This window comes from Chiroxiphia lanceolata, chromosome Z (assembly GCF_009829145.1).
Source record: "Chiroxiphia lanceolata isolate bChiLan1 chromosome Z, bChiLan1.pri, whole genome shotgun sequence".
NCBI classification, from domain to species: Eukaryota; Metazoa; Chordata; class Aves; order Passeriformes; family Pipridae; genus Chiroxiphia; species Chiroxiphia lanceolata.
In genome coordinates, this window is record NC_045671.1 from 7,481,838 (window position 1) to 7,507,417 (window position 25,580).

The 25,580-nt window shown below is 43.6% G+C and overlaps 2 protein-coding genes across 4 annotated transcripts in view; one reads left to right on the top strand and one right to left on the bottom strand.

Moving 5' to 3' along the window:
- The window catches only part of KIAA1328 (KIAA1328 ortholog), a 171,730-nt gene extending 166,421 nt beyond the window's left edge, over positions 1 to 5,309 (bottom strand). The window contains exons 1-2 of one of the 2 annotated variants that reach the window (XM_032675988.1): positions 5,223 to 5,309; positions 622 to 657 (exon numbers count right to left, since the gene is read on the bottom strand). In XM_032675988.1, coding sequence (XP_032531879.1) covers positions 622 to 657; positions 5,223 to 5,280 — 94 coding nt within the window. In that variant the 5' untranslated portion in view covers positions 5,281 to 5,309. Of the gene's footprint in view, positions 1 to 621; positions 658 to 5,080; positions 5,144 to 5,222 lie in introns of those variants that run through there. The other variant, XM_032675989.1, reaches the window with a different exon arrangement.
- Positions 5,310 to 5,481: 172 nt separating this feature from the next.
- The window catches only part of TPGS2 (tubulin polyglutamylase complex subunit 2), a 28,380-nt gene continuing 8,281 nt past the window's right edge, over positions 5,482 to 25,580 (top strand). For both annotated transcript variants that reach the window (XR_004354568.1, XM_032675963.1), the window contains exons 1-6: positions 5,482 to 5,609; positions 10,379 to 10,458; positions 19,465 to 19,552; positions 20,770 to 20,901; positions 22,920 to 23,033; positions 24,669 to 24,829. Coding sequence is in view for 1 of the 2 variants with exons in the window: in XM_032675963.1 (XP_032531854.1) it covers positions 5,537 to 5,609; positions 10,379 to 10,458; positions 19,465 to 19,552; positions 20,770 to 20,901; positions 22,920 to 23,033; positions 24,669 to 24,829 (648 nt within the window). In the remaining variant the exon portion in view is untranslated. The remainder of the gene's footprint in view (positions 5,610 to 10,378; positions 10,459 to 19,464; positions 19,553 to 20,769; positions 20,902 to 22,919; positions 23,034 to 24,668; positions 24,830 to 25,580) is intronic.

Genomic DNA, 25,580 nt, shown 5'->3' on the forward strand with positions numbered 1-25,580 from the left:
TAACCATGCTACTCCAAACTAGAGAGCAGGATTCCTCAAAATTTATAACTGCTGGATGACATATACACAATTTTACCAGAGTTAATCATGCCCAGATATGTTTTCAGGACCTGGTGTCACTGTAAGAGCTGTGTTTGAAAACAATCAGAGAATTCTGAAGGGGAACTAAGAACACTCATCTTTTCCCCAGCAATGTAGGCAAGCTTGCATTCAGTATATCAAGGTCAAAAGAACTAATAAAAAAAAAAAAATTACTTTTGCTTTACATAATGAATCTTCATTTCAAGTGATATCTTCAAAATTTACAAAAGACTTCAATACCTCTAATGCTTCAATATTCTTTGGAGACCACATTAAAAATTCAGCTTAGCTTATAAATTGGATAAAACTATGCTGTACCTGCAACAGAAACAGCTCCCCTGAAACTATTCATTTTATACAGTATGCTTATCTAAGCAGCAGAGCATAAATACTCTGCTGTAATCCTATATGTCCCATTACAACCTGTGATGACTCTCTGCCTTACACACTTAAATACACAAACCACATACCTGAAAAGACATTGCAAATTTTATCAGGAAAAAAAAACCAACTTCGTTTACATCTATTAGAAGGTCATACCTGTAACAGGTACCATTGGCTCTTCTTCATCAGAAACTGCATGTGGCTTTGTTAAAGGTAATAAAAAGAGAGCAAGTTTGGCTCTTTAAACAGAACTGTAAAAATAAGTATTTGGGCTCTTAATTTTAAAAGACTTTTGAAAAGAAAACAAACTGGTAACAAACACTGGGTGCAAGAAAAGCAAGGAAAACTCGATTAGAAAAGAACCACAATCACAGAGATTGCTAGAACAAAAGTCACTACTCCTTCTTCACTGTGCATTAACTTTCAGCCTTAAAGATTATCTTAGAGGTCACCTTCCAAAAGATCCCAGCAGCCAGCCTCACAAGTGTAATTACTAAGATAATGAAGTAATAACATTTATTTAAATTTAAACACGTTATTGTTGTATAAGGGACCTCTTTATGTGTAGGAGAGACAAATTCTGGAAGAGTGTATATATTAATATTGTAATGAAATACATTTTGTACATTCTTAGACACTGGATATTCTAAGAAACATAAAGGAGGATAAATGCAAAAGGTTTCAAAGGAAGTTGGTCATTCTCATCAGATCTTCACATGATCAGTAACAGATAAAAAAAAAACAACAAACAGATAAAGCCTGAGGACTAATTTTCTTTAAGAAGTTTTAAGAACTTTCAAATGTCCCAGAGCTTTAACTATTAAATTACTTGACTGCAGAAAACATTTAGAAATCAGAAAGAACAGGGCACCATATTATTTGTGCTATATCAGCAGTCACTGAACTTGAATCACCTCGCCTCCCAGAAGCCACTAAAAATACAACTCAGTATAATTCAGGGAAGGGTGTAAACCATACTGCCTTCTTTAAAGTAGCAGTTTCATTTAGCTGAACATAATGATTGTTATTCCCATGTAAGTAACTAACACACTTGGTGAGGCTTAACCCCAGTCAGCAACTCAGTACCACGTAGCTGCTCCCTCAGTCCCTGTCCCCTTCCCTGCCCCCCCCCCCAGAGGGGAGCAAAAGCAGAGATAAAAGGTAAAGCTCATGGGTGGAGATAAGAAAAGTTCAACTGAAACAAAATAAAACAGAATAGGATATTAATACAAATAATACTATTTGTAATGTAAAGGAGAGAGAAATAAAACCCAAAAGAAACAAGGGATGCACAGTACAGTTGCTCACCACCTACTGACCAATGCCCAGACTGTTCCCCAGCAGTGATCAGCCCCTCCCAGCCAACTCCCTCAGTTTATGTACTGGGCATGATGCTCCATAGTATGGAAGATCCCTTTGGTCAGTTCAGGTCAGCTCTCCTGGCCATGCTCCCTCCCAGATTCTTGTGCAGCTGGTCATTGGCAGAGCACGGGACACTGAAGTCCATGTTTTAGGGTAAGCACTGCTGAGCAACATCCCAAACATCGGTGTGTTGTCAGCATTATTCTTGTACTAAATACAAAACACAGCACTGTCCCAGGTACAAGACAGAAAATTAACTGTATCCCAGATGAAACCAGGGCAATACGAAAGTGAAAAACAAAAGCAGGGGGCACAAAGTTCTGCCCCACTATCTTTTGCCTATACCCCTTTACTTTCCTCAACCTTCTGTGGCTGGGCAATTAACTCAATTACCTAATTTCTGTACTGTTTACAGATAAATGCAGATAAAGGCTTTGCAGTTACCTTCATACAATAAAGTCAAGTTATGAAAATATTTCAATCAACATATACTAACTCTTGACTTCACTAAAATTTGATTCTGAGATGGTGCTTAATTTAGTAGATTATTACACAGTGGAGAAAACTAGGAACAGCGTAGGAGCTTCCCCCTGTGGACAGCAACTTCAATCAACACCCACTGTCCATCACAGAACTGGTACTCAACACACTGGAAGGGCTTGATCACACGCTCCCTTATGATCTTGTTGATGCCCTTTATCACTCATAAACAATTATCACTCATCAGTCTCATACCAGTTTGAAAATACATTCACTGAGTACTGCTGTCAAAGCCACCTCTCTCTATAAACACTGAGAGCACTTCTGTTCTTACCTGTGAGCTGCAGCCTGCTCTCTCCTAGCTGCCAGAACACACTGAGAGCTCACAGCACGAACCAGGTGAGGAACCTGAACAAACTCTGAGAGAAAAGCACTATGTGTGCCCTCTTTTCAAAAAGCACTAAGTTATATCAAAAGTCCGAGCCTGGATCAAAGCCCAGCCCAAACAGCTGTGTCCACCAGGACAGCAAACTGCAGGGCACTGAGGAGCATGTCTTCAGCTCACACTACTACAGGAAACAACTTCAGCACAGGCAATTGCTTACTCAACTGACATATGGTTAATCTGTGTGTAAACACACGGTTATAGGAAATAAAAAGATTTGCCTAAACAACATTACACTTTTAGAGCTGGTATTGGCAGCTGTTGTGGATAGATGCCTCGTAGCAGGAAGCAAAAATTAGTCAAAGATGTTGCTGTTACTACCCCCAGCTACCAGGACCACTCTCCTGTGAAGGTTAGCAGGCCAACGCATTAGAATAACCCCAAGTTATAGCAGGTTACTTCAATCAGTTGGACCAAAAATCGCAGTGACTCAGGAGCCAATTCGTAAACAGGTCCAACGTCCTTGTCTCGGCGTGCAAGACTGGGAACAGGACCAGCATCAACCTTTTAGCATTAATCCACTGCCACATGCCCCTCAAGACTGACAAGGCAAGTATAGTACTATAAACCTTGTACCACCACAGCTAAAGTTCAGTGCAACAGCACAGAGAGGCACTGGAGGAACTACACACTGTGATGCTGCAGGGCTCACCTACACAAGCAACAGTGCATCTGCCTTGCTATGCTGAATCTATTCAGCAGTTGTGGGCAGAAGTTCAGTTTTACAAACCTATTAAACCAACACTACCCAATGTACCGAATCCCCCACCCCCTCCTATTTTTTTTGAAAGCATACATTGTTATTATGTTAAATTGTACGATGTGCACTTCTAAGTATTTAAACTTTTCCAGGATCAGAGGCAACACTACCTACTCGCCAAAAAACATAAAATGGAAATGACTGTCAGGAAAAAATCCATTCCTTGGAATATCACGACACATGAGTCTGATGATGGGCTCAAGAAACCGTATTTGGTCAAGGGAAACAACCTGTAACATCAGTAGTTAGTTGATAAAAATACACTGTCAGTGTAACTGCATCAAATGAGCACAGCAGTGACAGTGTGGCAACAAATCTGATATGTGACCACCAACCTTCACACCATCACAGCACAGACAAACTTGTAGGCAATCTATTTTACTTTACACAGATGGGAAATCATAACGATGTGCTTCCCAAACAGTCCCTGGGATGGTTGGCCCATTTCACTTAAACAGTGCTGTCTAGCGGGTATGCAGTCAAACATAAATACAAGAGCACACACACATACTCTTCTTTCCAGTCTTCCAGCTGATGCTGAAATCCCACTTTCAATATGCGTAATAGCAATCCCTCAAATCCCTCATACCTGGAGCTAAATTGTCAGGTCCTAAATTTCCACCAGGCCAGGCTGTCAGCTCCACCCCAATGTCTTCACGTCGCTGAGCCTCTACCTCAGCCCCAGGAGCCCAAACATCAACTCCTGATTCTCCAGACCACACAAGCACATCTCTCTCTAGCCAGGCTTTTACAGGCTGACTCTCCAACACCACAACCACCACCCACTCCATCTACAAGTCTAGCTCCACATAGTCTCCCATAACAGGAGCCTGCCAGTCCTCTGCAGATGAAGCCACCACAGCTTCACATCTGTCCCTCATAGACAGAGCCCTCTGTGTCCCACACAGGGTCACCCTAAATTTTATGCTTGTAATCAAGCTTAGGTGCCACTCACAAAAGACACATCTGTTCCTTGCTACCTGTTCAGCCTCAGTTTCAAAGAAACTCAGAATTCATTAGTTTGGAAAAGACCTCTGAGATCAGCAACTCCAACCCGTGAACAATCACCCACTGTGTCAAGCAGACCACAGCCTGAGTGTCACGTCCAGTCTTTCCTTAAACACCTCCAGGGACGGTGACTCCACCACTTCCCCGGGCAGCCCATTCCAATGTCTAATTACCCTTTTCTGTGAAGAAATTCCTCCTAATGTCCAGCTTAAATCTCCCCTGGCACAGGTTAAGGCTGTGTCCTCTGCTCCCCTCACTTTTTACCGACTCCGACCTGGGTCCACCCTCCTGTCAGGGGTGAGTTCACCCCTGAGCCTCCCCTTCTCCAGGCTAAAGCACCCCATTCGCTCTATCGATTCTTTTACAAGTTTCCATGAGCTAAACGCAGTTTCCCCATTTCTATATATTTACTTCCTCCAGGACTCCACAGCCCAGTCACACAACCCTCCCTCCTCTGGCAGGCCACTTCTGCCTATCAATCCCGCGCACCCCCCGAACACAGCCACACGCCCATTCCCTCTCCGCAGGCCGAGCCCCCATAACACTCGGTGCCCCCACACCTCTGGTGTCGCGGCCACAGAACTCCACTCGTCCCACAGCCCCGCGCCGGCTCCACGCCAAAACCCCCGACAGGCCTCCCCGCACACCCCCGAAGGCCCTCCCCGCTGCAGTCTCCTCGCCCCGAGCCGCAGGGAAGGATACGGCCACAGCCACGACTCCAGCGAGGACCTCCACCCTCACCGGCGGCCGCCGCCGCCATCTTGAAACAGCCGCCACTCCCCGCGCGCCTCCACCGCCCCCCCGCCGCTCGCCGCCCATTGGCTGCCCGCGTCGGCCGCAAGCGGGGGGCGCGGGGCGTGCTGGGAGTCGTAGTCGTTCCGGCGCAACAGGACGAGAGCGGCTCAGCCCGGTGGAACTACCACTCCCAGCGCACCTCGCGGCTACGGGGCGGCAGGAAGGATAAAAAGGCTTTGTTCGCCGCCGGGCTGGGCGGAGGCAGGAGGGTCCCGCGGAGGATGGAGGACAAACCTCCTGCCGGCATCAAGCCCTACCTGGACAAGCTCACCCTGGGCGTCACGAGGATACTGGGTGAGTGGCGGTGAGATACAGCTCCCCCCGGGGTCGGGGGCAGGCCAGGGGTGAGCTGGGGGCGGGGGGACCACCCAGTTGTCACGGCCCCTCTTGGGAATCGCGCAGCTGAGCAGCTCCTGCACACACACGCACACACACAGAGATCCTTGTTTCTGGAATCAGCGGCAGGAATCCCGAATCTCTCGACTTAGGAGTTTCAGAAGCATCAAAGAAGGAGAAGGTGCTGTTTTATTCAAAATTGTAGAGTCATGGAATGTTAAGGAATTGCAAGGGACCTTGAAGATCATCCAGTCCCAACCCCCTGCTGTGGGCAGGGACTCCTCCCACTAGACCAGGCTGTTCAAGGCCTTATCCAGCCTGGCCTTGAACACTAACAGGGCTAAGGCATCCACAACCTTCCTGGGCAACCTCTGCCAGTGTCTCACCGCCTACACAGTAAAGAATTTCTTCCTGACAACCAACCTAAATTTCCCCTTTCAGTTTGTACCCATTACTCCTTGCCCTGTTACTACAGTTCCTGGCACACTCCTTCTCTGGCTTCCCTGTGGACCCCTTCAGAGACTGGAAGGTTGCTCTGAGGTTGCCACACAACCTTAATGCGTAAATTGTGCATAAACCCCTTTGTTGTAGTAAACCTGGCTCTGTTGCATGTGGGGTCAGCAGGGACTGTGCCCGACAGAGGGGGTTCAGTGTGGGGCAGGGCTCTGGCACAAGGCTGATCGAGGAATCTGCTCAGGATCAGCTCCCCATAAATAGTCACCCTACAGCTCATTCCCGCACCGTGGGACTTGTTCCACAACATGCCCTGCTTCCCATCTCTGAGTTTTGCTCAGGTCTCAAGCCTTCTTGCATCCCCTCAGCATTCTTTGAAGTTCAGCAGGACTGCAAGGCGTTCAGAGGAAGGCTTCTCAGAGAAAACTTTTGGCAGTGGAATCACAAGGATATGTGCAAATGTTTGCTTGTGTAAAGGATTTCAGCACTAGACCTGTCATCCCTCAGAAACTTGGGCACAGGACTGTCCTATTCCTATCCCAAGCCCTATGTGCATCAAGATTACAAATTGCAGTCCAGAGACTTCTTCTTGTGAATTTTAAAGCCAAATGTGAGCACTGCAGTTGCCTCACCCAGCCACTGTATTGCAGGACAGTGAGTTTCATCTGGTAACCCCAGTGTATCTCTGGTTGCACATGGGTTTAGATAGCTGCTCAGACAGATGAGATTAAAAGATCAGGGCTTAATACTTGCCCTGGGCTTCAGTGAGGACAGTATTTCATCCTCAGTCTCTGATCAGCATTCTCATACAGACTTTTTATTGAATTTGCAGGGGGGGTTGGAATTTGGTTGGTTGGTTTGGTTGGTTGGTTGGTTTGTTCTCCAGTTGTGAGGTCAGCATAACATTGTCATTCTGCTCTGTGAGTGAAACTGCTGGTGATCATCCATCATGGCAAATACTTCTTTGAAGTAGTTCTTTTTAAAAAAATTACTGGCCTGCCCTCATTTTTGCCACCCTCAGATGTGTGAGTTCTGTGAGATGTTAACTGTGTCCAAAAGTAATGTTGCCATATAAACTGTTTTGGATAGGTGTGTTATCTACACCAGCAAGACATGGCAATGCAGGTTTGGCTCTTGAAAGTCCTGTAACATCCCTTTGGCATGAAGGGTGTTTCCTGGTTTGTGGTTTTTTGTTTTTCTGCCTATCTCTCTGAAACTTCCACTGTGCAATACAGCAATGTGCATGTCAGTCCATCACAGTGATGTTTTACTCTGCTTCTTTTCTCTGTCTTTCCATTCCTTCTAGGAATTTTTCACATTTTTTTGCAGTGAAGCAGTCCAAAGCATGTCAGCTGTGCTACCAAATTAATTAGAATTGCTGAGCTAACTGGGAAACTTTATTAATTTGTTCATTATTCAAATAGCAAAGAGTATCTCATTCAGAAAGATGCCTTTCTCAGTAGTTAGTAAGATGGAAACTATCTTACTTTAAATCTTTTGCAAGGTCTCATGAAGCCAGTAGATACTTTCTGCCTGCTGTAACATAAAATCAGTAATAGACTTTTAACTCTGTTGAGTTTGTGAAACATTTTTTTTCAGGAGATAGAAGTGATCATGTAATGAAGCTCAACATACTCCTTTTAAGCAAGGTGCACGTATAGTATATGAGAGCTCGACATCTGATTTTCCAATACCTTTATGAACAATTGTTTATGATACCATTTCAAAAACCCTCCTTTGAACAAATTCTGTAGATTAGGTGGTGGGGGTGGGCGTTGCTTTGTTGTTTGGTTTTGGGGTTTGTTTTTTTTAACTTGTAGTCTCTGTGGAAATCCCTACAAGAGGGAATATTTCTCACAAGCCTTATGGAGGATATAACGTAAGGGAAAAAAGAGGGAGATCTTTCCCACTGCCCATATGATTCACTTTGCTGAAGTTCTGTGAGCAATAGTAAGTTCCAGAAGGGTTAATTTTTCGTAACTAAATCAGAATAGGAGATGTTAGGTATTCTCAACTTTCTAGAGCAGTACCATACTTCACTATTGAGTGTGTTTACTACGTAAGAACATAACTATTTAGACGTTTTAAAATGATGCTGAGAGTTTATCCAACTTATAGGCAGTATCAACAGTACTGTAAAGACTGCTAATCTTGTGATTTCTTGACTAAAAATCCTGTGAATTCCTGCTTTAGCTTTGTGTCACTCCATTACTTTGACTCTTTCTGATTTACACTGCAAAGCAATTTTTGGAAGCTTCCGAATGAAATGTCCTAAAAAATAGGAGAGAGTTTACTGTGATCTTGATTCAGAGTAATGAGCAGGGTGGAGTCACCTGAACTAGTTAAGCCTTAGCATGTATCTTTAATCTAGGTGGCTTCTTCATTTCTTCCATTTGGAAGAAAAAGCAACTCATGGCAAAGTCAGCTGTTGATGTTTAAAGGAGCTCCTGTCCATATCTACTTACAGCTGTTAAATGTGGTCTTCAGATTAGCCACAGGATATTTTTAATGTAATATTCCAACTTTTAAGATGGAATTTCTCTTTCTTTTGATGTTGGATTTGGTTCAGACCTCTTTAGAAGTTGTACTTCTCTCTTTCCTAGACATCATCTTTGACTGATATGATATTTAATCTTCTGTCATCCCAGCCAAGCTGTTGTGCATAATGAATTAAACATCCCTGATGTTTTCTTTGATCACAGAAATAACAATTGCTCTGTTATTATAATCTCTTTAACTTGTCATAAGGCTTGCATAGCTTAGATGGAAAGGACTGGTTAGGTCATTGATTCCACACAATTCTTTAGGAGCAGAATAGAGCTGGGCAGCTTGTATTTCAGCAAGAGACAGCCTTGGACCCACCTACCAGAAGTGAAGCATCAGAGTCTTCTGTATGTGGGGGGCTCCCTCTTGGCCAGACAAATCACCTAGGTGACCTACTATGATTTTACTCTTCTGCTGTTTTTTTTCTGTCTTTAACCTGAGTCTTGGTTTTGTGGTGCCATGTGTTGTCCTCTAAATTATCTAATGATGTTACCAGTCAATATTTCCCATTGGACTGTAGACTTCCTGAAACCGAGTGCCGCTTGTCCACTAGCAGAACAGACAAGGGCAAGGCTACTGCTGGAATTAGAAGCCTGGCACTGAAGATAAAAAACACACCAAAGCTCTCTAGTGCTTGCCTTTCCTGTCTAGTGCACTGTGTATGTTTTATCAGAAAGTGATTGTAATATGTGTGACTGCTTTGGGAGCCAATACTTTCACAGCAGAGCCAGTTCTTGAAAGCCCTGCATAGTGTTCACTTCTATTCTGTGGCCCCATGTGCTGGGCTTGCAGTTCCCACAACAAGTTAGTGGTCTTTCTGGACCTAATCCAAGGTGAATTAACTCAGTGGGAATTATTTCAGTTGGCTGTGGGTGAAGTAAAACATTATAAAACACTAAGTGCAAGAGAGACTGTTCTGCCATCACATGCCTGCAGGGGTAGCATTGTGTAGATTAGTATCTTGCATTTCTATAGTGTTCTTTCCCATAAAATACTAAGATGATTTTTATAAGTTACAAGCTCAGTGCTCATAACAGCTTTGCATGTGTCCAGCTGGGATTCCAGACGGCTGATGTTTACTCACACAGCTCCCTTCATGATCAGATTCTATGTCTGTCCAAACCCACTGGATCCTGCATTTAAATGTGCCTGTCTTTGTGGAATATGGTTGTTAGCAGTTCACAGCAGCACTGCACGACATATTGTCCCAAGCTGAGGATATCCTACCCAGCAGAAACCACAGGGAATGCTTGCAAAGAGAGATTCCTCTCTTTTAGAGTTTGCCTGGGAACCCATCACTGATTTCTTTTTTTTCCATGAATCCTTTGCAAAAAATCACACAAATCACACCTTGAATACAAAATGTGTTTCTGTCATAGAATCACAGAATAGTTTGGATTGGAAGAGTCCTTAGAGGTCATCTGGTTCCAACCCACCCATGGGTAGGGATGCCACTCACTAGACCCATCAGATATATCATTATATATGCATATATATCTATAAAAAAGATTCAAAGGATGCCATTTTGTGCATCTTTAGATATCTTCATGCCAAGACATGCTGAGTACAGTTACAGACAAAAAAAAGTGACTGCTCAGTCACCAGCACAGTGCTTATAGTCATTAATGCCTTTTCCCTGGCTGTCACTCAAATTAACTTGCAAAATTGTCTGTCTCACAATGTTGTTGTCACTCGTGCCAGCTGCAAACATGCTTCTCTTTTCCTTTTAGAGACTTCTCCAGGAGTTGCTGAGGTGACATTTGTGGAGAAGGAGCCAGCTGAACGCCACACCATCATTTCTTGGGAGCAAGTGAGTATTTTTGTGATACAACTGCAGTGAGGTGCAGCAGCCCACAGAGAATCTCAAATGTAATGACTACCTTGTGTTGGTCATGAGGGAGCTTGTTACCAAGTTTGATGCACAGAGGAGCCTACACAGTTGTTGGGTTTTTCTTAATCCAGTTTCACTCTGTCTTTTAGGCTGTCACATGCACCTGATCTGTTAGAGAAATATCAATGTACATTCAGAATGATGGCTTGAAAAAGAAATCACATAACTGTAGTAGGCAGCAACAGTGGTGACTCAGTGGGGAACAAATATTTTTCTGACTCAGATCTGAAAACATTTTCCAACTCCCTTTCAAACAAAATGAAGCAGCTCTTTGTTATTCATGGACATTAAAGGTAAAGGCCTCAAGCTGGCAAATACCACTGAGCCAACCAGTTTCTTCCAGTTATCTTTTCTCTTTTTAGTCTCAGCAATTTGCTTCAGTTTCTCACAGCCCCTCGTTCTACCTCCTCTTTGGCTAACCGACACAGTCTTTTGGCTAAGGCATGTCCCACTGCCTGTTCCAGAAAGCTATGAAGGACACTCCGCATTATCTGACCTCACTGCACCACTCTGTGTGATCGGAGGGTTCTGAAAACTGTTGTGTGACTCTTGTGGGCAGAGATGGCGTTTTTGCTCCCCTTTTTAAATATACATACATATATTCAAACCTCAACCCTACGGCCCTGGTGGAATAACTGCTTTGTAGATGTCACTCACATGTAGGAAAGGGACAGCAGAAGCTGTCTGGCCTTTGGAAAGCAGGATGGCAGAGAATGGAGTTGAGTGAATCATCCTCCCTCTACTCCAGCCACAGCTATAGTCCATTCTCCCAGAGAATCTGCTCTTATTACCACTGCTCTTGTTACCACTGCATAAAATAACTTTTGCTTGGACACCTTGCCATTTACAGGGTTTTCCTAAACAGTAAGGAAAGGCCTGGCCCTAGTTTTGGTAATGCCCTATCCCAATTAGTGACATTTATCAAGAATTTATATACCCAGGTCAGAATATGTGTGATGTAAACTTGTGTTCATTACTGAAATTTGTCCAGTAGCCAACTGGTCAGGGAGAAATGTCCGGTTTTTCAGGTTTGTGTAAACTGATTCCTGATTTACTGTAGCTGTTGTTCAGGTGTTGGATTAACTGGGCTGGGAAGGTCTGAGACACCATGACTGAGCCAGCTCAGGTCTGGGAGCAGCAGAGTGACCTTTGCTCACTCTTCTCTTGAGTGGAGAGGATGCTTCTCCCAGACACAGTGTTGCTCTCATTTTCAGGTGCTGCTTCTCCTCCAAACTAAAATGAGTTTCTTTGAAAACTGAGGTGTTCTTGTAAAACCAGACTTTGAAATGCTGTAGCCAAAGCACTTCATTCCTGAGATGTCAAAACAAAATTTCAGTTCCCACCCCCCTGCCCACTGATGGACTAAGTCAATTGTGAAAGTGAATGTTGAAAATTAAGTGGATATAGTTGAGCTGGACTGCTAATAGTGAGGGGTTGGCTGCCTATTTCTTTGGTGTTGGTTCCAGTTGCATTGACAAATAAAATTTCCCTTCTCAAATTAAAAGGTAACTTTTTTTTTTTTCCTTGAGCTTTGGGGATGAAGTCTGATATCTACCCTAGTCCACACAATTGCAGGACAAAAATGCAATCAGTGATGATTAAGTGCATTGCATTCAGCACCTCACAAGGCCCTTTCAGAATGAACTTTTATTTACTTTTCCTCAGACTTACCCTTCTTGATTTTTAATACAGTTTTCACTTTTATCACTGTGAAGTTTTTTTGAGCCACTAGGTGGCAATACTTATGCACATAATAATTTCTTCATAGTTGAGATTTTTAACCAGGTCTTTTAGTTCACCTCTATGTCTTTGCTTATGAAAGTATTTGCAGAATTTTTTCTGTGATATAGGAAAAACTGGTCAAACTGTTCCCAGGCAGAAAGAGCTGTTAAGTCTTACACTTCAGGAAACCAATCCTGAAATCAATCCTGAATAATTTATTGGAAGTCAACACACTCACAAAAATACTTAAAGTACATGATTGTCAAGAGTTTACATGGGTGGCATCGCTTCCCCAAAACTTTTAAGCAGTTCAATATATTTCAATAAAAACAGAGAATTTTTCAACCTTTCTTGATACTTAGACCTACCAAGATGTTACCTTTTCCCCAGGAAAGGGAGACAAGCAATAGGAGAGGGAGTAGAGACAGTTACCTGGTTAACAGAACTCCAATGGTAATAACTCCAGTGTATGTTGTCCTATGAACCCTTTTCCACTCCTAAAATTAGGCTGGCAATGGCTCTGCTCTCCTCCACATGCAGTTTTTAAAAGTAGGTATTATACTAAAATATTGCTAGGAGGCACTCTGGTGCAGTGGCTGAATCACAATTTCTTTTTTGCCTCAACTAGAATTAAAATGCATCACCCACATAATTGTTCTGGTTTTCATAGGGGCCATGGAGGTACCAGCACTCAGCACCACAACAGGCCAAGCAAACTGAACAGAGTAGTTTTGGCTTTTCCTCTGTTTGACTTCTTAGCACTGTCTGAGCTGCCCCTGGCTGGCTGTAATTGATCCCTGCCCATCACATTGCTGTAGTTTTGATATTCTACAAGTCTGTGTAGGAAATTTGTTGTTTCTCCTTATGTATTTTGTCTACAAAGATTTAATTTTCTGTAATAAAGCCATAAAAAGCCCTCAAGCAGTCTGTTGCTTTCCTGTTATAGACTATCTTAGGCTGTCAGACAATTTAGAAACTCTCTCTGCCTGTAAATCTCAGTGCGAACTGCCCTGGTGGTTTCTCGCTATCCTAGAAGTCATAGAATCATTAAAGTTAGAAAAGACCTCTAAGATCATCAAGTCTAACCATTAATGTAGTACCATCGTGTTCACAACTGAACTATATCTCCAACTATATCTTAGAACTATATCTTAGAAAAGATACAAGGACTCCCTGAAACAACATCTCAACCTTGGCCATATCGATCACCATAACTGGTCTACTCTGGCCTCCAATCGGGAGGCCTGGAGACACACCATCTATAACGCAGCTGTCTCCTTTGAGAACTCACGCAGGATCACTCTCGAGGAGAAAAGGCAACGCAGAAAGAACCGTATCTTGCAGATTACACCATCTAAGGAGTCTTTCTGTTGTGCCTTTTGCAATCGGATACGTCTGTCACGTATTGGCCTCATAAGCCACCAGTGTGCCTGCAACAAATGTGGATAGAGCCTTCCCAAATCTTCGTTCGCGAAGCCCAGCCATGATATATCCAACTGCCACATCCACACACCCTCTGACCACTTCCAGGAATGGTGATTCCACAGTTCCTGAGCAGCCTTTTTCAATGCCTGACCAGCCTTTCCTGAGGTCATATTCTCTTGTCCTTCTCACTTGTTATCTGGGAGAAGACCCTGACCCCCACCTGGCTTTCAGGTACTTTTAGTACCTTCAGGGAGTTGTAGAGAGGAATAAGGCCTCCCCTGAGCTTTCTTTTCTCCAGGCTAAATGCCCCTGGCTCCCTCAGCTGCTCATCATCAGACTTCTCCAGACTTTCCCCAGTTCTGTTCCCTTCTCTGGACACACTCCAGCACCTCAATGTCTTTCTTATCATGGGGGGCCAAAACTGAACACAAGAGTCAAGTTGCAGCCTCACCAGTGCCCTGTACAGAGGGACACTCATTACCTGGTCCTGCTGCCCACACTATTGGTGACACAGGCCAGAGGCCATTGGCCTTCTTGCCCACCTGGACTCACTCTGGCTCATGTTCAGCCACTGCCATCCAGCACTCCCAGGTCCTTTCCCACCAAGCAGCTTTTCAGCCCCTCTGCCCCCAGCCTGGAGCACTGCAGGGGGTTGTTGTGACCCAAGGGCGGGACCTGGAACTTGGCCTTTGGTTGGCCTCAGCCCATCGATCCAGCCTGTCCAGATCCCTCTGCAGAACCTTCCTACCCTCCAGCAAATCAACACTCTCACCCAACTTGTGTTGTCCTTAAATCAATGGAGGGTACTCGTGATCTCCTTGTCCAGATCATCAATAAAGGCATTAAACAGGGATGGACCCAGCAGTGAGCCCTGGGGAACACCACTAATGACTGGCCTCAGCTGGATGTAATTCCATGCACCAGCACTCTCTGGGCATGGCCATCAGCCAGTTTTTTAGCCAGGGAACAGAGCATCCATCCAAGCCTGGAGCAGCCAGTTTCTCCAGGAGAATTCTATGTGAAACGTCCAAGAAATCAACCTCCACAGCCTTTCCCTCATCCACTGAGCAGATCACCTTGTCACAGAAGGAGATCAGGTCAGTCAAGGAGGACTTGCCTCTCCTAAGCCCCTGCTGGCTTGGCCTGATCCTCTGGTTCTCGTGTGTGCTGTGTGATGGCACTCAGGATGATCTCTCCATGACCTTCCCCAGCACTGAAGTCAGTCTGACAGACCTGTAGTTCCCTGGGTCCTCATTTGAACCCTTCTTACACACAATCCAGGAACCTCCTAGGCTGCTCCCTCTCTACTGTGTTGTGTTTCCAGCAGACATCTGGAAAGTCAGCCTGTAGTGGTTTAGTTTTTTAGGCCTTCCTGGTAACCAGGTCGGAACTAGGAAGTGACCATGTTCCCAGTATTCCCTATGATTTTTTTACGTAAGCCAGAGTATAAATAAGATGGAGAGAGAAGCCTCTTCCTCTCTTCTCTTCCAGCAAGGTTTGGAGACAGCAGATTCCGACAGCCAGTCTCGCTCGTGTGGGGGAGCTGAGGCCTGGTCGGGCCTACAGGGTCTGTTGTTTCTGCCGATCCAGGGTCCGGTAGCGTGGCGGCGGCGTTTGGCACAATTGTGCTATCTCAAGGAAAGTGTTAAAATTTTCTTTGGCTAGTTCTTTATTGAGTGCATATACCTGTTTTTAGGTTTTTTGTGTTTTTTCCCTTTCAGGGTGTTGGGAGTTTCTTTCTCATGTGTATATAGTCTTTGTAATTGTATATAAATGTAATATAAGTGTAAATATATTTATATATTGCTTTAGCTCTCTTATTTCGGGTCTCTTGGGGTTTTTTTTGGTTCTCCCTTGGTTTTTTTGGGGGGAAGCTTTTGCTGTGGTGTTGGAGACTTGGCACGGAGCCAGCTCCAAGCCACCACGCACCCTTACTGCTTCTACCAGACATATCTCTTTTGACTGAAAAGTATGCATGCAGGCATGTGCATGGTCAAGGGTCCTTCTTGGCATCCTTCTTGTAATGTCCTCCCTTAGCATTAGGCAAGCTTGCCATCCCTTATCCCTAGGAGCACAGGATCTACCATCTTGAGCCTGTCTTGTGGCCCTGACTGTAGGAGAGATGGGGAAGTGGATCCAGCAGCATCCAGCCTAAGGAAACCTGTGTTTCTTCAAGCTGCATAATGGGGAAGAGGTTCAAGGACTTTGGGGAGGAGTAAATAGTGCTTCTCTCGCAGTGTTTCTCCTTCTGTTGGGCCTTATAATATTCTAATTAAAAACCTGACTGCACAACAACATCCTCAAGAGAATTGTTAAATCCTCTTCTCTGCAGCAGGGAATCAGGTCTACCTCAGCTTCAGAAAATTAAAGCATCATGATCTCCTGGGAGCCCTCTAGATCAGATTTATGAAAGGTGCAACAAGAACGTCTCAGCATGTTACACACGTTAACATTCACATTCACTAGCAGCTAAGACAGACCAGTCATGAAACTGCAGCACGTCAGGAAGAGAGGAGGGTGGCTGCTGTTGTGCTCTGCTGCTTGCAGGCCCTGAGAAGGGACATAAATGCCTTCCTTCTCTCCCTAGAAGCTGGATAAAAAGTGACATAAATGCTTTCCTTCTAACTCTAGAAGTTGGATAAAAATCATTCATTCATTTTTTTTAGAAAAGTCTCTCCAGAGCTCTATGTTTTGATTGCTTTCCATTTCTTTAGTATATTTGCTTGAGAGGTATTGCTTCAACAATGCCTTAAGTGAGTTGCCATATGTCAGGGTTCTAGCTTTGGAGCCAGTGCTGTTCAGGTCTTGGAAGCAAAACAAGCCTGATTCTAATATTTTTCTTTGTCTTCTGTGGACTGTGCTTTCTTGGGAGACTACTTGGGGGTATTATGGAGAACAAACAAAAGGAATAGACCTCACACACCGTACTGGGCACTTGGGATATTTTGTTTTATGAGCTGATGAGTGTAACCAAATGACTGGAGTGAAAACAGCTGCTTGCCGGGGCTGTGGTTAAGCCCCTTCTAGCACGCTATTGTGAATAGTGTATTTTATGGGACTGGAGAGCACAATCCTTAAAACTACCAGTTGAGCAGGAGGAATATAGTTTGATAAGCCACTTTTAATATATAGTGGCTTGTTTGTCTGACTCTGCTGTCAGATCATCACTGTTCTGATGTCATATGGTCATGTGACTAAGTATAATATGACAGAACAATCCATCCTTTCTATCAGATAAGAGAGATGGGTATTAGTGAAGCTTTCTATTTGCTGGTATTTTCCTGTAGTCCCCATATCTGCATTTCCCACCCATATATTTTGCACCATCATTTGGAAACTCATGCAAAGGGACATGGTTGGGAGAATCCTGAAATAAATTTGAAGGGCAGCCACCTGGAGAAACATGCGCATGTTGATCTTTCCATTCAGAAAAAGAGGATTCAGAGCAGAAGGCCTGTTCAGATGTGATTTTTACCTTGCCTTAATCAGCTATATTTGGTCTGTGCCTGAGTTGTAGAAGTATTTATCTGGATACTACCATGGAAGTTTTAAAATCTTAGATTTTTCACAATTTTTCACAATGGATCTGGTTCTTCTGCTTGGAGAATAACACCCACTGAAGTCAGATGGGCTGTTTGCATGTGTTTTTACTGCTGGGATAGATTAGTTAAAATTGGGAGATTTGAAACGGATTGAAAGTGCCATGTAAACTTTTGTACACTTCTGAGGCCTTGTAGCAGGTCTGTCTCTCTGTTTCTTCATAGTTTTAGCCCTAGTCACTGTGCTTACAACTACAGCTTGAAATTGGAAGTGATGAAAGGGCAGCATGAAATTATAAATATTTAGGACTGAGGAGAACCCACAGAAGAAGGTGTGTTTGTGAAAGGCATTTGAAGAACTTCAGATATGTCCATGTGGTTTAGTAATCTCCTTAAACTTACCACCAGGGCCTCAGCCATCAGCAGACTCTTATCAAAGATGATAAATTCTTCTCAAAACAAAGTCTCTACAGTATCAGTTTGTCTGCTTTAATACCTGTAGACCCTGAACATTTTCCCTACCTAGGTTAGGAAAGCACTGTACAAGTGACCAGACTGCTTGACGAGGCAGGTAAAGTGACCTGTCTTATTTCAAGCTGCAAAACCATTAGTATCTGGAACTCATCAGTAGTAGTCAGCCAACATAAATGGACATGTTTAAAAAGTAAGTTAACAGGCACGAATGAAGGTTGTGTGCAGGTTAGGGGGTCCTGCACAGTGTATACACCCCCAATTTAGGGGACAGAGACTGTAACAGCCCGAAGAAAGTGGCTGTGAATAAGACTTTAACAGGCAGAAGGGCTGCCCTTGTCCCAGGAGAGGGAAGGGAAATGAACAGGAGGAGACCAACACCCTTGCTCATGCCAGCCACTGATGACCAGAGGGCAGCGCTGCAGCTGGATGCACAGCTGGCAGGTAGCTCCTACTGGAGAGGTGCTTTGAGGCAGCATCAGGAAAGATAATTGGATATGTACAAGTTGAAGATGTGGGAGAGAATCTGATCGGCTTCTCTCTTTACCAAGTAAAAGAGCTACATGAACTGCATGTGCATCTTTCTTTTCCTTAGATACTGGTTACCAGAATATTCTGTCTTTATTTAATGCAACTTTTCCACAAGGAGAATAATGCAGCCCTTGGACAAGTCAATGCAGAGATTGTGGAATTGCATCATTGGAGACTATTCTGACTTTTGGGCTCTGATCCTTTTGGAGTCTTGAGTGTGACAATATTTTAAATGTGAACTCTCTTGAATCTTTCTCAATCAGTTTTTTCTCTAAAACAATTACAGACAAAACAACAGGTAACTCTTGTAGTTATACATGTTGCTTGTCTTCTTAAAACTGACAGGCTTCTGTCCTGTTTCATTTTGTGTTCTTGACGCTTCAGCAGGAGCAGAGGGTCACTGCTCTGCAACCAGTCCTGTCACCAGGAGCAGGGCCTGCAATCGCCTATAGCTCTTTAGGATTCTTTTTGTTCCAAGAATTAATCCTTTATCCTTCCTTCCTCATATCTGCTGCTTAACTAAAGAGTCTAAGTTAAGAAAGACTTCTTCCATAATCAAGACAGGTACAGGAAATGGGCTGTGGTTCCTGGAGTTGCTTCTGTCATTGTTGACTCAAAAGGAAGCAGGTTTAGGAGCCCCAGCCGAGTGCTGAAGTTTGGAGGGGTGAAGCCAGACCAGCAGGTTTGTGAGTCTGGTTCTGCGTGTGTTTGCACACACTTTTTGTTAAGTGAAACATAGAATCTGCTTGATTATGTGCAACTTTTGAATCTACGCTTCTCTCACCAACTTGGAACTGAAATCCCTCAGGAGAAGAGAGTCCTTATGCTAATGTCGTGTGTGCTTTAGTGGAACAGATAAGTTTAGTCTGATTTCACTCAAAGCAAGACCCTACTATTTTAAGCCATTTATATGAAAAATCTAATTGCTCTTATATAGGTAAGCTTGGAGTGGCTGCCAGTGTCAAAAGGTTATATGTTGTCTCAGTTGGGGAACAATGGTGTAATATTCTTCTGATGACTAACTGCTCATTGTGAAATTTTCCCAGGTCACCTTTGTAAATACAATAGCACAGACCCAAGAAATACATAGTTTTCTCTGAGGCTTTAGAATGAGATATTTGAGTCATCTTGCAGTTAAAAAATTTGGTGGCAAATATTTCTGTACCATGTTTCAGTTGAACTTTGGGTCTGAGGCATGATCTGTGTTTTCCCATAACACTTTGATTGTGATCTGCAGAAAAACTCCTGCATATTGCCAGAGGATTTAAAGAACTTCTATCTGATGACCGATGGCTTCCAGATGACCTGGAGTGTGAAGACTGATGGTGAGTCCACATGTTCCTCTCCACTGATACCCTCATTTCATTGCAGCCAGTCTTGCCTTTGCAGAACCTCTTTAATTTCAAGCTTACTTTCTGAACAGTGAATACACATCTCTCAGTATCCTGCATTAGTCTGAGCAAAAACCCAGGTACCAAGTCATTCTGAATTAAAAATTAGCACCATTCCTTAACTTGCAAATAAACAAAGTAGTTTATTTCTACTAGACAGCTTGATCAGTGACAGAAATCTGACCCCTGAATTAAGAGTTATAAAAGGCAGTTCTGCATGGGATTGTAGACTATTTTAGAGATGTCCTGGTAAGGAAAAAAATATGACTGCCCATCAGAGGTCCCTTCTTGATGCAACAGGACAAAATCTATTACTTAAGTGTTCTGGACTCTCACAGAAGAGGTACAGACACTGAAAATGGCAAGAAGTCAAACAACTACTCATGACATAAATACTGTTCTGTAATACGCTGGCCATCTGTTGACACTCACATTTAGGTATGTAATTTAAATCTCATACCTTAACTCCCTCTGTAGTTCATGGAGAGAGAAGCAGCTATAGCTCATTATCCCATCATAAAGCAGTAGGAGGAGGAACCTCTGACAATGTCTCTTTCTCATTAAAAAGTATGTGCTGGAGCCTGGTTCCACTTTCCAATGCTAAAGTTAGAGCTCCATTGTCCATCCTTGTTCATTCTGCAGTTATTATCCGGGTTCTCATTGCCCTCAAGCAAGGCTGTCAATCTGGGCTGTGGACACTTCCTTACTTCTGGAGGTGGGTGTCAAATGCAGGGTGTCTTAGTTTAACAAGATTGCAACTTAGAAATTAAGAGACTTCAGGTGGAAGTGTGGAAAAGGACAGGGTCTTCCTCAGGAAGTGAAATTTCGTTTCAGAGACAGCTCACATCAGGGCTTTAGCACCTGCAGTGACTTCCATCGTGTTTCAAGTGGGATTTGCTGTGTTGTGATCTCTGAAGAGTCTTGTTTTCAGGGCTCAGAAGTGCACAGAGTCCAAGGCAGCTCACATAACTGTCTTGTTTGAGCAAGCATCCAGCAGTGCCTTCTGAGGTCCATCACACTGACACATGGCTGAGCAGGGTGACTTGTTGACTTGATGCTGTTAGAAAGGTTTGGGTTGATGTGTGGAGGAACAGAAATACCTCCTATGCTTTCCTGACACTGGATGTGGTTAAAAGTGAGTCTTATTGCAGATACTCCCATGCCTCTGGGCTCCATGGTGATTAACAGCATCTCACAGCTGTGTCGGCTCGGGGGCTCCTCCATGTACACCCTGCCCAATGCTCCAACCCTCGCCGACCTGGAAGATGACACAGACGAGGAAGGTAAGGCCTGTTAACAGGCTGGAAAATGTGCTCTGTGTCATCCCTTTTCCTCTATTAGAGTAGTGTTAGGATATAGGGCATGGATAGGTGAGCAGTGACCCCTTGCACTAGACCAGGTTGCTCAGAGCCCCATCCAACCTAGCCTTAAGCACGTCCAGGGATGGAACATCCATGGGAAATATGTTCCAGTGCCTTACCGCCATCATAGTAAAGAACTTTTTCCTAATATCCAGTCTAAACCTACTCTCTATCAGTTTGAAGCCATTTTCCCTTGTCCTTTCTCTACATGCTCTTGTAAAAAGTCTCTCTTCATCTTCCTTGTAGGCTCCCTCCAGGTACTGGAAGGCTCCTATTACGTCACCTCAAAACCTTCTCTTTTCCAGGATGAACAATCCCAATCCTTTTAGCACCTCAGCTAACCCCTGTGGCAGTGGAATTGGAAGGAGATGATCTTTAAGGTTCCTTCCAACCCAAACCGTTCTGTGATTCTGTGATTTTTTGTCTCCTGGGCTGGATCTATTATGTATCTTATTAGTTCCCTACAGCCTCGACAGGCAGATCTGCATGCTGTGAATATCATGGGGATTGCTGATGCTGCCAGTCGTTAGTGTTACTTGTATTCTCTTTTAGCAACCTGTCAGCCTTCTTATTCTGCTTTTTCCCTGTTTAAACTTTTATCTGAGTCTTCCTCCGGTGATTCAGCTTCCAAAGTCTTTGTGTGCTTATGGTGTTACATGAACAAAAGATAACAGGTTTTGTCTTGGTAATGAAAGTACAGCTGGAATGGGAAAAGTAACTGGTAAATACATGTAACTGTGAGGTTGCAGTGGAAAGTGTGTGTTTCCAGACTGCCTAAAATGCTGGGAATACTGCTATTTGGAGAGAAGAAAAAAGAAGAAAAAGGCCCAATCACTTTTTTAAGAGCTTTTACAGTCTAACAAGACTGGAAAAATTAGGAGGATAGGAACAGAGCCAGGTGTCATGCCAGTTTTTTTAAAAAAGTGCTATTTGATTTCAATCTTATCCCTGCACCTCTACAGTTCTTCTAGCTTCTAAATGTGGCTGAAAATTTCTTCTTGTCACATTCCAGCTTGATTGTAGTCCTGATCTTCTAACCATTGTCATGAAATGCACCAATTTCTACTTCCACTCAGTGACTCAAACCTCCAGTGATGCACTTATAAGGTACACTGAGAAAAAAGTTACATCTCCATGGAAGTTCTCATCCTGACTTTAACGGAAAATTCTTCTGGAGAGTACAGCTCTTATGTCCCACTTCTTCCCCATCAGCTTTAGATTTCAAAATTGCATTCCGCAAGAACTTGCAGCTTCACAGTCCCAAAATGGTGCTGTAGAAGTGCTCTGTGGTGGTTGGGGGTCCCAAGTTGAATATGAGTCAGACGTGGTTGTTGAAAGGGCTGCTGATGTCACATGTCACACTGGAGTGTATGGAGAAATGTGTGTCTACAAGTTCCTTAAAGTCTTCTGTCAAGAGAAAAGAATAAATTTTTCTCCCTGTCCTCCTTAGAAAAAAAAGTAATTAGGGCAACAAAGGAATAGTAAATGTAACAGAGATAATGGACTTCCAGTGCAATAAGGAAGATTCCAGATCCATGAGGAAAACTTCTAAGTGATAACTGATGGATTTGGATTGACTGCCTGGAAACTGTGCCATCTCCAGCACTGGAGAACTTTAAGAAAAGATTAGATAAACCTCAGGAGTGACATCTGTAAAGCTGGTCTTGCTTTATGCCAGGGAAGGACTAGAAGTCAGTTTGTTGTCTGTTTTCAGCCATCTGAATTTGACTCTGTGGTTTGTTTTCCTACCAGATTAAAATTTTTCTCATTTTTTTCTTAGTTTTATTTTAAACATAGGGAACTCAATCATTTCCAAGAAAAATAAATATAATAGTTTGCTTTAGTTCTTCCTCAGATATCAAATAGGTTGACTCTTTGCAACTGAGTCACAGTCAGTTTCCGAAACATGTTTCATGAAATTTTTTGTTTGTTTGTTTCAGGTAATGGAGACAAACCAGAGAAGCCACACTTTGATTCTCGTAGTCTTATCTTTGAATTAGACCCATGCAACGGGAATGGGAAAGTCTGTCTTGTTTATAAGCATGCTGAACCAGGTAAGACTGAAGAGAGAAAAGTTATCTGTCTCTTGTTGTGGATTGTATCTGGAGGCCACACTTGAAGAATTATGTTAGATTTCTGATCTTCTTTGTAATTTATAGATGAAACTTTTACTAGGGTGTCCTGTGTCCACTGAAGTCAGGGGCTAAACCTTACAGAGACTTAACTAGAGCTAACATTTTCACTCCTTTTAATGGGAGTCTGAGTTATAATTTCTGCATGTACATGTGGCCTACATACAGTGTTGAATTAATACAGAACTCCACTAGTCTGTCTCTGGTTACCTGCGTGTCTTGGAACAAAACCTTTACATTTTGATGAGAACGGGTATAACTCTGCTTAGAAACAAGGGGTAGATGGTAAAAAAAGGCCTTAGATGACTGAGACAGACTGGTTCTTCCACCTTGTACATGGATGCAGAGCCTCCAGGTGCTAAGTAGGTCAAAATGGGGCAGGAAGGGTGGAACAAGAGGGTAAGAGATGGGAGCTGAGCTGTTTCTTCTGACAGATACACAGATAACTGTTATCAGTGAATAGAGAAACACCCAAGGCACTTGTGAAGTAGGTGGCATAAGACAGTGCACAGGTTACTCGGTGTATGTGTGTTTACAGTGTAGGGCTGTGCAATTGCAATATATATGTTCTTAAGAAAAATCCTCAGTTATTATCTTGTATCTTTCATTGGGTGTGACTACAGCTCCCAAGGCAGTAAGTTCTTACTTGTCCCCTTGCCTTCCAGTATCAGTGATTTCAGCACATGCAGTGGACGACCTGTGCAAGGGGAGGGAGTGTTGGTTACGGGGGTCGATGGCAGTGCAGGGGACAGTCTGTTTAACTGGCAGTGTTCAGCATCTTGGTTTCCCAAGAAAGAAAAAAACTTCTTTTTATGCTGCAAGGGATGTCGCCACTAGAGAAATACTTGATCACTGTGGAAGGATTTTGAAAAATGTGTTTTTGTTGGCAGCACACACTCATGACTTCCAGACTCTGGACTCTATTCAGTAATCCAGATGACTGACAATTGAGTTAGCTGCTTTTTACTTTGTGGGGCAGATAAATGTTTGCCATAATTGTACTTTGAACATATACTACAAAAGCTGCTGATGTCCAAGAATGTTCCATGTAGTGTATCAGTCCCAGGCTGGGAAGGGATAGCATTGCATTCATTGCCCAGGACACAGCCAGACAAATACATCATGCAACGGGTGAGCAACTGGCTCACGGGTCGGGCACAAAAGGTTGTAGTGAATGGGGTCACTCAAGCTGGTGACTAGTCATTAGTGGGGTTCTGCAGGGCTCCATCTTAGGCCCAGTTCTCTTCACTGTCTTCATAAACAGCTTGGACACAGGACTGGAAGGTACACAAAGTAAGTTTGCCCATGATGCTAAATTGGGAGGAGCTGGTGTCTCCCCAGAAGACAGGGAGGCTTTGCCGAGAGACCTTGACAAATTAGAGATCTGGTCAATCACCAACCATATGAAGTTTAACAAAGGCAAGTACTGAATTCTGTGCCTGGATGTAAATAAAACCACCTTTCTGATGAGTTCGTTGTATCTCCCACCTGACAGTGGCCAGATGTTAATCTTATTGCTGCAAAGCAACAGTGTAACTTGTGCTTGTTTTATTCTAGTTGTCTCCCCAGACACAGAGATATGGTTCCTGGACAGAGCTCTGTATTGGCATTTCCTCACCAAAACCTTCACAGCCTACTACCGCCTGCTCATCACCCACCTGGGTCTCCCACAGTGGCAGTACGCCTTCACCAGCTACGGGGTCAGCCCCCAGGCTAAGGTAGGACAGCAGGGTCCAGCATCTGTTTTTTGCTAAGCACAGACTGGAGAAACATCTTCCCAGCTTTTGACAAGCAGTCTGTAGCCCCAACAGGGCCCTCCTTGGTGAGCCACTGAAGGGACCACGAGTCTTTTCCCAATAGCTTGTTAATGGTCACTTGTTTCACAGTAATTTGAATTCACTAATATTATGTTAACCCTGCTTTTGTCACCTAAGTCAGGCCCTACCCTCGACGTCTAATAGCATGTGGTAGAACCCTGATTATTTCTTTGCCTTCTTGATCCTGAAGCAAACCTCCACTCCATGGCTGCTGGCAACTGAAGGGGAGATGTTCATCCCCATAACTGCGTAAGATTTCTCTAGATCAGTTTTCTGGGCATACCACTGAACAAGAGTCTAATGCTGCCTGGGTGGAGAGGAAAGTCCAGGTACACATTAGACAGAATGACAGATAAAGACTATGACCCTGAGCCTTGCCAATAATATTAATTCCTTTTCCCCCTTCTCAGGCATGAAGGGATGCCTTCATAAAAATTATGCTCAAAAAGGTGCAATTTAAATGCCAGAAGTCCTAGAAGTAGTTATAGAAGAACTCTAGGTAAAGCCTTGTGACTATTCCAGCCCCTTATTATTATTAAAATTGCTGTTCTGCTATGCCAAAATCCTGCTATTAGAGGCTTCTGCTATTCGTCTGTGTTTGACTGGGCCTTCAACCCTAGCCCTGCTTCCATCGTGTGAGAGGTCAGGGAAT